Source organism: Sminthopsis crassicaudata, chromosome 6 (assembly GCF_048593235.1).
Source record: "Sminthopsis crassicaudata isolate SCR6 chromosome 6, ASM4859323v1, whole genome shotgun sequence".
In the NCBI taxonomy this organism is placed as follows: Eukaryota; Metazoa; Chordata; class Mammalia; order Dasyuromorphia; family Dasyuridae; genus Sminthopsis; species Sminthopsis crassicaudata.
In genome coordinates, this window is record NC_133622.1 from 183,462,832 (window position 1) to 183,476,694 (window position 13,863).

At 34.7% G+C, this 13,863-nt stretch overlaps 1 protein-coding gene across 8 annotated transcripts in view; it reads right to left on the reverse strand.

Annotated features, from left to right (window-relative positions):
- The window catches only part of AFAP1 (actin filament associated protein 1), a 231,522-nt gene that overhangs the window by 101,396 nt on the left and 116,263 nt on the right, over positions 1 to 13,863 (reverse strand). For all 8 annotated transcript variants that reach the window (XM_074274085.1, XM_074274082.1, XM_074274078.1 and 5 more), the window contains exon 6: positions 10,060 to 10,239. In XM_074274085.1, coding sequence (XP_074130186.1) covers positions 10,060 to 10,239 — 180 coding nt within the window. The remainder of the gene's footprint in view (positions 1 to 10,059; positions 10,240 to 13,863) is intronic.

Sequence of the window (13,863 nt, forward strand, 5' to 3'; positions counted from 1 at the left end):
ACTCAAGCTGACTACAAAGATATAGTTAGCTGTAGAATACCATTCATAAAATCCTGTTCTCAAGCCTTCATTAAGTGTGCCTTTGACTCATAGATGGATAATTTTCATAGAGATTTTTGACAGAATGGAAAAGGAAATTGGGTCAGTAGTGACTGACATACTTATTAAGTCAGACTTTGGGGCTCAAAAGGAGGTCTATGATTTGTAGCGCTTCTCCTTTTTCAGTTGTCTTGAGAATAGACACCTCACTATCTTTAAAACTATCACTACTTTCAACACAGACCTGTTCTGGGTCTACTTGCTCTATCCCAACTGTTTGTTTTCTTTAGTGCCATTTTTTATATTCTGGTGTACATCACTAACTCTTGAACACAAAGTCCTTTTATGTTCTGGTTTGCTTTCCTCCATGTCTCCTGCTAACCACAAGTCTCCTTGATACAGGAGTGCTTTAAAGTAGGCAGGTTTTTGTTTTATTTTGTCTTTAAGAGTATATGGATGACCTTTTTGTAGTGTCAAGAAGCTGGAAACTGAGTAGATGCTTATCAGTTGGAGAATGGATGAATAAGCGATGGTATATGAATGTTAGGCAATATTATTGTTCTGTAAAAAAACAATCAGCAGGATGATTTCAGAGAGATTTAATATGAACTGATGCTATGGGAAGCGAGCAGGACCAGGAGATCATTGTACATAACAACAAGATTGTGTGATGATCAACTGTGATGGACGTGGCTCTTTTCAACAATGAGATGACTGATACCAGTTCCAATGATCTTGTGACAAAGAGAGCATTTACACCCAGAGAGAGGATTGTGGGAGCTGAATGTGGATCACAACCTAACATTCTCACTCTTTTTGTTATTGTTTGCTTGCATTTTGTTTTCTCACTTTTTTTTTTCCTTTTTGATCTGATTTTTCTTGTGCAACAAGATAATTGTATAAATATATTGGATTTAGCTTATATTTTAATATGTTTAACATGTATTGGATTACTTGCCATCTATGGAAGGGGGTAGAGGAAAGGAAGGGAAAATTTGGAACACCAGGTTTTGCAAGGATTAATGTTGAAAACTTATCCATGCATATGTTTTGAAAATAAAAAGTTTTTTTTAATTAAATTAAATTAAAAAGAATATATGGCAGAAGTCATTATAATACTTTCTTCAAATAAGACAGATTTTTGGCATATTAATTCATTTGTTTTCAATTTAATACAATTCTAACACTTTAGTAGGCACTCACCATGCATATGGTATTATGCTAAATCTGGACACACAAATGTACCCACAATACAAACTCTGCCCTCTGGGACTTTCTTATACATGAACACGAATTGCTAAGATGAAAGGAAAAATGAGATTGGTGCAAAAAATAAATCTAAGCAAGATATTATGGAAAATTTAAGGAGGAACCAATGATCAAAAGGAAGGCATCATGAAGTGGGTAGGCCTGAAGGTAATCTCTGTCAAAATGAAGCATCTAGTACCAATAGGATTTGGAAGATGGAAAATTAAGGGAATCCATTTCAGGCATACAAGAGGGTGTAAACAAAGAATGCAAGTGGGAGACTTTGGAATTCACAGTGTAAAGAGATTCGCTGACAAGTAGCAATTTCAAAAATCATTGGCTTTGCCACTATCCATGTCAGAAGGAAATCTCCTACTCAACAGCAAGAAATCACAATTTGGAAATTACAAAACCAAATGACTCCTGCCTGTAAAAGCTGCCAGGTCAGTAAACATCTGCAAATCTTAGTTTCCTCAGCTACAAATTGAGGTGACTCTAAGATCTCTTCAAGTTTTAGAGTTATAATACTGTCTACCAATCATGTTCATCATAGTGCTAATAGGAAGGAGCGAGAATACAAGAAAACAATATATTTCTGTCACCAGGGATTTTAAAGTATTAATAAGGGCAATGGGAAATGTTTTTTAAAAAGAATAAAAACAATACAAGGTCATGTAAACAGTTCTTAATTACATAACATAGTCATGACTATTAGGAGAAATGATAAAAGAAAGTAAGTTATGGGAAGGGGTTCTCCGAAGAAGTTTTTAGTAAGAGGTGGAACATCCACCAAGAACAGAACTAAAGTAAGTGAAAGGCAGCTTTCTAGAGCAGTGAATGTTTTGTCCACTGCTCTAGTGGGTGATTAACAGAGCACAATCCCTACTCTGAAACTATCTGTGGGATCTTTGAGCCTGTCAAGTAACTTCTCAGTCTCAGTGTTCTCTTCTGTCAACTGAAAATAATCATACTGTACTGTAGCCCTGACAAAACTGTTTTTGACAAAGCACTTTGTGAACTATAAATTCCTATGGAAAGGAGAGCTTTTATTAGTTTTACCATAAATCAAAATTAGGAGTTTCCTGTATGTCAAAAAGGAAATGGAAAACAAAGTTCTTCCCATTACCCAGAAATGAGGGGCCTTTCCCACAGACTATTAATTAGCTGACTGCTATGTAAGCCTACAACCAGAACAAAGGTAAACAGAGCTATAGAGAAAGCCAATTCATTAAAATGGACTTAACAGAATTTCACAATTATTTAAATGAGTTGTGAAACAGACTCTGGAATTTGAAATTCTGTGAGATACTGTGGTTGTGAATTGGATTTGAAAGCAGCAAAACTAGGTTTCCAATCCCAACTCTACAACTTGTTAAGCTGTGTGACCTTGGAACAACTAGTGCCCTCTCTGCAATTAAGTTTCCTCATTGGTAAAATGAGAGAAACTGGAGAAAATGATCTCTAATATCTCCTCCAGCTCTAAATTCTTCGATAATGCCCCATCCCTATTATACCACCCCACTTCCTTCTTTTGTGGTTCAGTCATTTCAATTGTGACCAACTCCTCATAACGCCATTTGGAGTTCCTTTTGCAAAGGTATTGGAGTAGATTATTATTTCCTTGACTAGATCATTTTACAGATGAGAAAACTGAGGCAAACAGGGATAAGTTATTTGTTCAGGATAACATAGTATGTATCTGAGGTTAGATATGAATATATCATGATCACAATTAATTGCAGATATAAAAACAAAGCACATATTTATCTTAAGTCATTAGTAGTTTTTATCACATTCAGTAAATACCAAAGAATCTATCAAAACATGAAACCTTAATCATATATGCATTCACTGTATTATTAACATTTTTATGATTATCATATTTCCCTCTACCTACCCAATATCCTTGCCATTCTTAAAGCCCTGTGTTAAACCTTCCCACAGGATCTTTCTTCCTTTTTTTCTTTATATCACTTACAATGTGAATCACATTCATTTTATGTAATCTTATGTGGCTTTCTTATTGTAATGCTTATGAAATATTTAATAAAAATTGGATTCCTTTGGCATTACTTTGTATTAATTTTGCATTTTCTGAAAGGGGAATATGAATAAAAGCACAAAAGAATCTCAGAAATCATGTGATTCAAAACCTTTATTTCATAGGGAAAGAAATAGATGCCAAGAAGAGGAAATGGCTCATTCAAGACTATCAAAACAATGAATTGCAGACCCCAGGTCTTCTGAGGAAAATTTTACTTCTCTTTCAACTATACTGCATTAATTCTCTGAAATCAAAGATATTTTTGATTTTGTGGCCATGGTTTCCTTGTTGTTTGTTCTCAAAAAGAATCATGATATCATGGAGGGGATGCTCTGACATGCAAATTAATTGCATTTAAATGAGAGAGGGCTGTGGAAAATCACCTGTCTCACTTTCCTCTCCAGAGCCATGTGGCTCAAATGGTCAGATATAAATTAGGACAACTGGACATAGCCCTGGATGCAATGAGAAATCTTGAACTTTGTAAGCTAAGATTTTTAACAAGTCTCAGTTTGACTGAGGCTATACCCTTTCAATGATTAAGGCTAGGCAACAACTGAAGCAAAGTATGGACTCTTTTACTTTGTTTAAAAATAAAAAAAAATCTAAATTAATTAATTAATTAATGTGGGGGGGAAGACACAATCATTTCTGACTGTGTAACCTAGTGATAATGATAAAGGAGCAAAAATTATTGTTACAAGGTCATAAAATATAAAGAGCATCAATTAATGTAAGAGTATCAAATTATTTTACAAAGGAAAAAACAGTCTCAGAACCATAAAGCTTCTTAATGGCATAACTGATTTGATGTTGACTCCTAGTTTAATACTTTTCCCATTGCATCATGGGACACCACGATGATGAAAGGGTATGATTGGTTTTCAATCAATTTTTTTGCAGACTGCCACTGATTAATTTCAAAATTTTGAAAAACTTTTGTGTTCTTACTCTTCACTCAAGTGTCATTGGCGGAAGAACCTTGAAAGGCACAGATGTGAAGGGAGAGATTGTTCTATGACCATGTAGAGTGATGGAAAATGTTCCCAGACCTGGGTTCACATGCTGTTTCCAACATTTTTTATCACTGACACCAAAAGGAAGTCAATCAGCTTTTCAGAGTTGCCATTTTCATAAATGTGGATAAACAATTACTGTAAGTCCTACGTCACAGAGTTATTGTGAGATCAGTTATGTGAGCCAAGCTCAAGCTATATCAAATAGATTGCAGAGGATAGAGAGTTGACTTTGAAGCCAAGAAATGAGTCTGGATGACCCCAGAAAGTGACTTAACTCTCAGAGTTATAAGCTGCAGATAAAGTGTCAACCTATGTTGGTAGAAAGAGTTTCTTCAAAGTCACAGACTAAATCCCTATCCTGACCCTATACTCCCTCTGGTCCCTATTATGTCCCTAAAGTGTTTTATACATATATATATATATATATATATATATATATATATATATATCATGGCACTCTTTACAACATTGGCATCCATTGAGTTGAAACAAAAGTTTTATTTTTCAGTTATTTTATAAGATTGAACATTTCTCTAAATAAGTTAGACTTCAACTGAATGGAATTTTCAATTAATCAGGATCCTGTTTCCTTCACAATTTACTTTGAGCAGAGCTATAACTGGAGTGGGGTGACTGACTCATACAGGGCAGTAAAATATAAAGATACAGACAAAACTTGTTTCTACTGGTTGAAAAAGTAAATTTAGGATCTAATTAGCCAGAATAATTAATTAAAATAGGAAAATGCCAGATGACTTACATAATTTATTATGGCCTCTGGCTCCTGTAATGAAAGGGAAACTCACTCTGTTACCCATAAAGCCTTGCTATTTGTCTCAAAGTCTTGTCTCATCTCTCCTGCTGGATTTTTCCTAAAATGTTGGTGACAAGGGGCTTTTTGTACTCCTTCCCCCACTAATTTTATATAGCCGGTTACTTACATATTGTCTCCCCTAATTAGAATGTAAGCTCCTTGAATGCTAGGAACTATTGCTGCCTTTTTTTTTTTTTTTTTAACATCCTGGGTTTAGCACAGCGCCTGGCATAATGTATTTAACAATACATAAAGAGTAAATGGAAAGCAATCTTCAAAGGGAAGGCTGTGGGAACCAGGAAAGGGCTCTTATAAAAAGTGTGTTCTGGGACAGCTAGATAATGGAGGTCTGGCCCTGGAATCAGGAAGACCTAAGTTCAAAGATGGCCCCAGACACTGACTAGGTGTGTGATGCTGGGCAAGTCGCTTACCCATAATTAGAAGAAGAAGAAAAGAAGAAAAAAAGGAGGAAGAAAAGAAGAAAAGAGGAGAAGGAGGAGGAGGAGAAGAAACTAAGAAAAAAAAAGTAAACAATAAAATTACCTTTTTCACTCTAATATTGGCAATTAAGGAAAATGTTTCACAAGATAACAAAGGAGGAAGGGTCAGTTTAATCCCTAAACTGAGTAACTATACTCAAAATATTCTGGACACAAAATTTAGGAATTTATTATCTAGCTTTAAACTTAATGATGTTAAAGTATCATTCATTTTGCCTCTTATCTGTAAAAATGGCGCATATATATATACACACATATATATATATATACATATTACTTGTATTGCCAATATTTCAGGATTAACATGAGTAAAATCATAAATCACACCATGCAAAATGTAACAATGACTAGCATTTTTTATATCACTTTAAGGTTTGCAAAAAGCTTTGCAAATCTTATCTCATTTGTTCCTCATAACAATCCTAGGGATGGCCGGTATTATTTTACGTATTTATTTATATTTTACAGAGGAAGAAATAAATTGAGACTTAAGGTGACTTGTCCAAGGTTACGTACATCTAAGAAGAGTGAACAGCTATCAGGATTTCCTGTCCAACCAAGTCCAGCACTCTTATTTCCTCTGTCATCCAGCTGCTTAGTAATGTAAATACTTCATATTAGTATATTAACAATACCTAGACGGAGGACTGGAAGAAGACCTCAGGTCATCTAATCTAACTCCCTCATCTCACAAAAGAGGAAACTGAGTTCTAGGACTGAGAACTCTCTGCCTTCAAACTGCACATTAAACAGGATGGTAAAATCCACTGAAACTCCTTAGAATGGTATTATAATTTGTTCCCTCTTTGGAAGGATTAAAAAACACTGAAAAGAACATTCTTAAGAACCATTAATACTCCATTCAGAAATTTGTTCGACATCCTACAATTAGCAATGTGCCTCAGGCCTATAATAAACTCCCATCTGGGGAGCTAAAAAGAGAAAAACTTCTTCCCTTGGTAAGCATTTAAGGTCTCAGTGCTTTTTGTTAGGTTTTCTCTACAAGTCTTTGAGTTAATGCTATTCATCAACTAAGTCACAAAGCTTCCTGATCCAATAAAATAACATTCCATTAGTTAGTTGTTTGTTTAAAGGCCTAATATAGTCAGCAAACTGGTATTGGAATGAGTAAGAACTAGGGGAAAAAAGATTGGATTTTAAAAGAATGGAATAGACCTGTGAGTGGATGGGATTGAGCAACAGAGATAGCTTGATCAAGGAAAGAGATGCTCCCCTTAAAATGAAGAAGACTTGGGTTCAAATCTGTTTCTGGTGGATAATAAGATTGATAATAAGTAAGCCACATAAGCTCTCTAACACTTGTTATGCCCATCTATAAAATGGGGATCATAGTTTTAGCTTAATGGCTAAAGTTACTCTGGGCCTCCAAAGGAAAGAATTCTATCGTCTATTCTTGATTTAAATTCAATGATATGATAATGTCACTTTGATTCTTCTTCAGGAAAATTGTCTTTACTCTCAAATGAAATATCAATTTTTGCATTGGTTCTTATTAGACTAAAATCCAAATTCATTATAAAAGCATTAAAATATTTGTAAATTTGGTTCTAACATAACTTTCCTGGTTTATTTATTATATTTCCCTTAACATTTGCCACTTTCAGGTCATGTCTCTTCATGGTCAATCTGTTACAACATTCTGTTGATTTTTATCTCCATAATGTCTATTACTTTTGTTGCATTTCTCTAGTATATCTTTTTCTTCAATCTGATTCTATCAAAACAGCTGCATGGAAGCGTTCAACTGCTTTGCTATTTCCCCCCTATATTCATTTGCCTAGTGCCCGCCCCAATTCCTGGGGGCTCAGAGATACCCAATTTCCTTTTTCTAAATGTAGCTCAAAACTCCTGAACTCAAGAGAACCACCAGCCTCAGCTTCCCTTAATAACAGGGCTAAAGGCATACCCTAACACTTATAGCATCCTCTTAACTAGTATCCCTGACTCCATGCTATTCCCTTTCTAATTCATCCTAATTCGATTCAATCTTTTTTAAAAACATGCCTTGTTTTTTTAAATAAACTTTATACTTCTGCTCAAACCTCTTATGGCTCCCTATAACATATTTAAATTAAATATACTCTTTATCACAGCATTAGAATAAAAGATTTCCGTGATTATCTCCGTCCTGACTTCTTTAACCTTATCTCAGTCATTACAGTCATGTTTTATTCCTCATGATTTATTTTGAGGTTTTCTTGGCAAAAATAATGAAGTAGTTGGCCATCAACTTCTCCAACTCAGTTTACATAAAGAAAATAAGGCAATCTGGATTAAGAGACTTACCAGGGTCACACAATTAGTAAGTATCTGAGACGAGATTTGAACTCAAGAAAAAATAAATCTTACTAACACTAAGCCTAACAGTGTATCTACTGCAGCACCCACTTAGCTGGCCTAATCTTATCTCATACTATTCTTTTTCATGTAGTCTATATTCAGGCAACTTCCACCAAAAACTTTCCTTCCTTAACTCCCTACTTCCTACCCCAAATCAAGAGTAATTATGCTATTTATCACAGCATAATATCTTCTACAATGTGATTCTAACCTGTCTTTTCTACTGTTAACTCATATTAGTGTCTTTTACAGTCTCTATTCTAGGTAAACTTGAGCCCTTCTCTTTTCACCTTTCTGTAACTGTGCATTGCAAGAGTTTCTCACAATAGGATCTTGGCCATATAGGCTTAGTAAATGCATTTTTCCTTCACTAACTCTTATCCTGACTGATGATACAAATCCTTGTGTACCTCAACCTAAAGTCAGATTGCTTTCCACTACACCATGGCCTCTCCTACTTATTCATGTCTACATCTTATCATCCATTCTTGCTTTTAGATTGTAAAGTTCTTGAAATCAAGTCATCTTATCATATCTAAAACCAGATTTCCCATAACTTTAGTAGACCTTGTACATAGTAGGTACTTAATAAAAAAAAAAAAAACCTAAAAGTCCTTGAGGAAGTGTTATATGGTGGACAAAAAATATGCTAACTGCCAGCCGTGTAATCCCAGTCAAGGGTTAATTACTCAATTACTTCTCTGGGCTTTGATTTCCTCATCTGTAAAAATAAATAAATAAACAAATTTTAAAAAAATAAATGGAGTTGGGATCAGGTGACCTCATATCTCTTCTATCTCTAGAGCTATGATTCCATATTCCTCTATCAGTAAGTTCAATAATTAGCCACATATACACATGAATTATTTATATTATGTACTTATATGGTACATAAGGTCTTTCTAGTCCTAATATAAGTGTTTATATATTTGATGGCAGCTGGCAGAACAACCTTCAAAAGGGGAAAACTCCAAATATAACTGGCTTTAGCTGCATTTTTCTTTTATTTTAATGGAAATTATTGGTTTCTCTTACCCTGATTCAGTTTTAAGCATGCATTTTCTTCTTAGTTTGAACCAACCGTATGAATGATGGAATAACACATGTACTTAGCAAGTGCAGAAGAAAAAAAGAAAGGAGAAAATGTTTGGAAGAAAAATAGACCCAAATTTGGTCAAATGCCTTCATGTGTTAACATCTCTGACAAAGTCAAAAAGTAAAGTTAGAGAGAATCAATGACAAAAAGCATGGACTCAAGCAATGTCTCTGCACTGGTCAGTAGAAGTAATTCTTCTATTATTTTAAATGCAATCCTCTCCTTATCTCCCTTCCTCTATCATTTTGTGCCATTCCAGTCCCTGGTTTTCCACATGTCTTCCATAGAAGAACTCTCCAAGAAAACTAGAGGCTACCTTCTGCTTTTTATTTAAAGGTTCTAAAATTACCCACATAACCCTCAAAATGTCCAGAAAAAAAATGATATTTTTTCTATATCATAATTCAAGCACCAGATTGTAAGCACCTTCAGGACAAGGAAAATCTTTTGTTTTTCTTTTTTTTTTTTTTTTTTGTATCCCCAACATTTTGCACTCAGCATGGCCCATAGTAGATGTTTATAAATAAGGACTAAATCCTCATCCAGAGAGAGAACTAAGGAGAGTGAATGTGGATCAAAGCATAGTTTTTCACCTTTGTTTATTTGTTCACTTTTTTTCTGTCTCATGGTTCTTTTCCTTTTCATGTGATTCTTCTTGCATGACATGACAAATATGGAAATGTTTAGAAGGATTGTACATGTTCAACTTATATTGGATTTCTTGCTTAGAAAGGGGGAAGATGTGGAAGGTAAAGAAAAAAAATGGGAACATAAAGTTTAAAAAAGTGACTGTTGGAAAACTATCTTTACATATATTTGGGAAAATAAAATACTATTAAGAAAAAAATGAGGAATAAATTGAATAAAACTACAATATACAATACATAGGAGGAACGTGAAAATTGTAATGATTCCTAAAATAGAAAGGACTATCTTACCTTGAGCCACTGTTCTGCTTGTTCTTTGCTCTGAACAGCCAGGACAAGGGCATCTGTGCCTTGATGTGTGATTTTCAGCTCATGCTTCTTCTTTTTGCTGTCTTTGGGGATATAGGTGATACTGCACCCATGCAGTGGCAATTCCATATGGGGTTGCTGGTCTTTGGAACTTTTGTAGCACTAGATTGAATAAGAACCATACAGTACGGGTTTTAACATTCTTCTAAAAAAGCTTGTGAAACCCACATTAACTCCAATTTTTATAGGAAATCTTTCCCCATCCTTTCACTTCTAGGACTATCCTTCTACTGACCTTCTTATTTATCCAGTCTGTGGCTTGTTTGCATGTTATCTTCCCCTTAGACTGTTAATTTCCTAAGAAAACTGATTGTCTTTTGCCTTTATTTGTTATTTGTATCATATGGTATCTGGCACACAGTAGGAGTTTAATAAATGCATGATGATTAACTGACTGAGGATATAAAGGTAATAAGTAATAGAGTTGAGATTTGAACTCTGAGCCTCTGAATTTAGGTTAAATACTTTTCCCTCTGCTCTATTCTCTATGCACTATTCAGTGTTGTATTTTTCAGTTATACTTTTATTTCTTTTCTCTCATTAGATTATAGATTCCATAAAGTCAGGACTCATGTTTTATCTCTGTAGCTCTGCTGGTTCCCAGCATAGTGCTATACAAAGTGAGCCCTTACTTAACATTTGTAAAACGAATGATAAAACCCAGTAGGATGACGAGTAGGTAATTCTCAAGGCATCTGGATAAGTAATTATGCAGAGTGGATATCCAAAGTGGAGGCTTATGCTGGAAAAAAGATTAGCAATTTAATGGGTATCAGGTATTCAGTCTTATGACACATTAAAAATTCTTTTTTTAAATAACTAAATCATTTTGGGTGAATAATTGGGCCAACAGATAAGCAAGACAAGTTGACATAGTGAAAAGAGCTGTGAATTTGGTAGCAGAAGATAGAGAGATTCAATCTCAGCTCCATCTTCATGAGCCACAGAAAGTAACTTAAATGCTCTGGGCTTCAATTTCATTCCTTTGTAAATGGAGATGTTTGGACTAGTTGAGTTCTAAAGCTCTTTCCAACTCCAAATCCCATGATCCTAGAAGTCACAAGGCTAGATCTGGTGATGTTTGTCCCTATTAAGCAAAGACTTAGACAAGGATAATATATTTAGACTTGATATAATTTAACATAGCATGGTATCAAATGGAATGTACACACAAAAGTCCCTTATGCTGTAAGAACCAGATTAAAATGTAATTATGAAATGTTTAACAAAATAAATAAAAATACAAGACAACACAGACAATGTTCATTTGTGGTTTTCTAAGTTTCCTATGGGGATCTGTTTCTATTTGTGTTTCACATCACTGGTGAAGTGGATAGAGAATAAGCTTTAAATTAAAGAGGTCCTGGGTTCAAGCATTATCTCTAACTAAAATTTTCTGGCTATGTGAATCTTGGACAAAGCAATCTGGACACTTTCTAAGAATGTGTTTCATAGGGGATGGTCACTTGCTTTGGTAGGAAAAGTTGTCTCATTGCAAAGTTCCTTATGCCACTGAAACCACAGGTCTAGTCCAAAATAAAAACAATAACAACAAAAAAAATAATAATAATATTAATTAATTGGAGTAAGGAATATAGGAGTTCAAATCCTTACTCAGGCATTTACTAGCTAATTGGTCTTACCAGCAATTCACTTACTTTCTCAGTCTCAGTTTCCTCATTTATAAAATGGGAATAATGATAGCTCCTACCTCACAGCAGGATTGTTGTGAGGATCAAATGAATTAACACTTCTAAATCATTTTTTAAACCTTAAAATGCTACCTAAATACTTTTGAGGAGGGAAAAAGATGACAATAATTCTGATTAATTTTAATAAGGCAAAAGAAGGAATAGTATCTCTGTTTCTGCTGGTTCCCATTCCTTTATTGATCTGTGTAGCATGTTGGAGAGAGTCCTGGGTTTGAAGTCAGCAAGACCTGGGTTCAAACCTCAGAGACTTACTAGTTATGTGATTCTTTAATCCTGATTACCTCAGTTTCCTTATCTGTAAAATGCAGAGAATAACAGCACCTGACTCCAGAGTTGTTATGAGGGTCAAATCAAATAATAATTTGTAAAGTATTTAGCACAGTGCCTGATACATACTAAGTGCTATATAAATATTACCTATTAACATGATGATGATAATAATGGATGTTTCTGATACAAAGCAATTGCTTTATACTGATGAATATTAATTGACAAAAGTAGCAAAAGAGGCTTACATTTATTTTAAAGAAGGGTAATATTGGGGGATTAGAGTTTTTTCTGAGAGGAAAGAGCAGGAGAATAGAAAACATTTCAGAAAAGAAAATGTAGCAAAATAATCATATTAAGCAGAACACATAACAGGGACATCACAGAAGGAATGCTAGTTCAGGAATAAGTTGGATTAATTGAGCTCTGGGGTCTCTTAAATCTGAGATCTTGCAATTTTATGGTAAGAAGACATCACCAACATCACACAAAAATAGTCCAATTCCATGTAGATTCATCAATACAAAATATATCAGACATCATAACTTAATGACACTATACCCATTCAATGTCTTAGCACCATCTCTGGAATTTGCTATATTTAGCCATCCATAGTTTGAGGGAGAATATTCAGAGCACTGTTCCTCAGTGACTGTAGACCAGGAAACCTTTCTCTCTCTGACTCCAGATAAGTTTTATTTGGCTCAGCTACAAGCCACCAAACTTTTTCTCCATATTTTTGCACAATGGATCCACAGAAGGAGCAAGAAGAGGATTTCTGCATGGTATCTTTGACTGTCACCTGACTGAGTGGAATGCCAATGGCCCAAGGAAAATTGGCAATATCTACACATAAGCCATAGAAATGTCTATAAATCATCTGTATACCTGATTTAAGCAGGGGATCAAATTAACACCTCTCCAATTCCAAAACTATGCACATTTACACTTTCAATAAACGGTTTCTGGTACCAAAAAAAATAATTTGGTTAGGCCAATAGATTCACCATCAGAGTAGATAAGACTGATACTGCTTCAAACTTCTTTTCCTTAATCTTCCATTTTACTGAAAACATCTAAAGTTCTATCTTCCTAAATAATTGTATTTTATTTTTCTCTTGGGGGTCCAAAAGGCTTTTATTATTCTTGACTCATTTATTCACAAAAATCTAGAATTTTTTTTGCTTTAATTTTTTTTTTATAATTGATGGGGCTTCAAAAAGTTATCAAACTGTGCATATACCCTTTGATCCAGCATTGCTGCTATTGGGCTTATATCCCAAAGAAATACTAAAGAGTGGAAAGGGACCTGTATGTGCCAAAATGTTTGTGGCAGCCCTTTTCGTAGTGGCTAGAAACTGGAAGATGAATGGATGTCCATCAATTGGAGAATGGTTGGGTAAATTATGGTATATGAAGGTTATGGAATATTATTGCTCTGTAAGAAATGACCAGCAGGAGGAATACAGAGAGGCTTGGAGAGACTTACAGCAACTGATGCTGAGTGAAATGAATAGAACCAGAAAATCATTATACACTTCAACAATGATACTGTATGAGGATGTATTCTGATGGAAGTGGAAATCTTCAACATAAAAAAGATCCAACTCACTTCCAGTTGATCAATGATGGACAGAAACAACTACACCCAGAGAAGGAACACTGGGAAGTGAATGTAAATTGTTAGCACTACTGTCTATCTACCCAGGTTACTTATACCTTCGGAATCTAATACTTAATGTGCAAC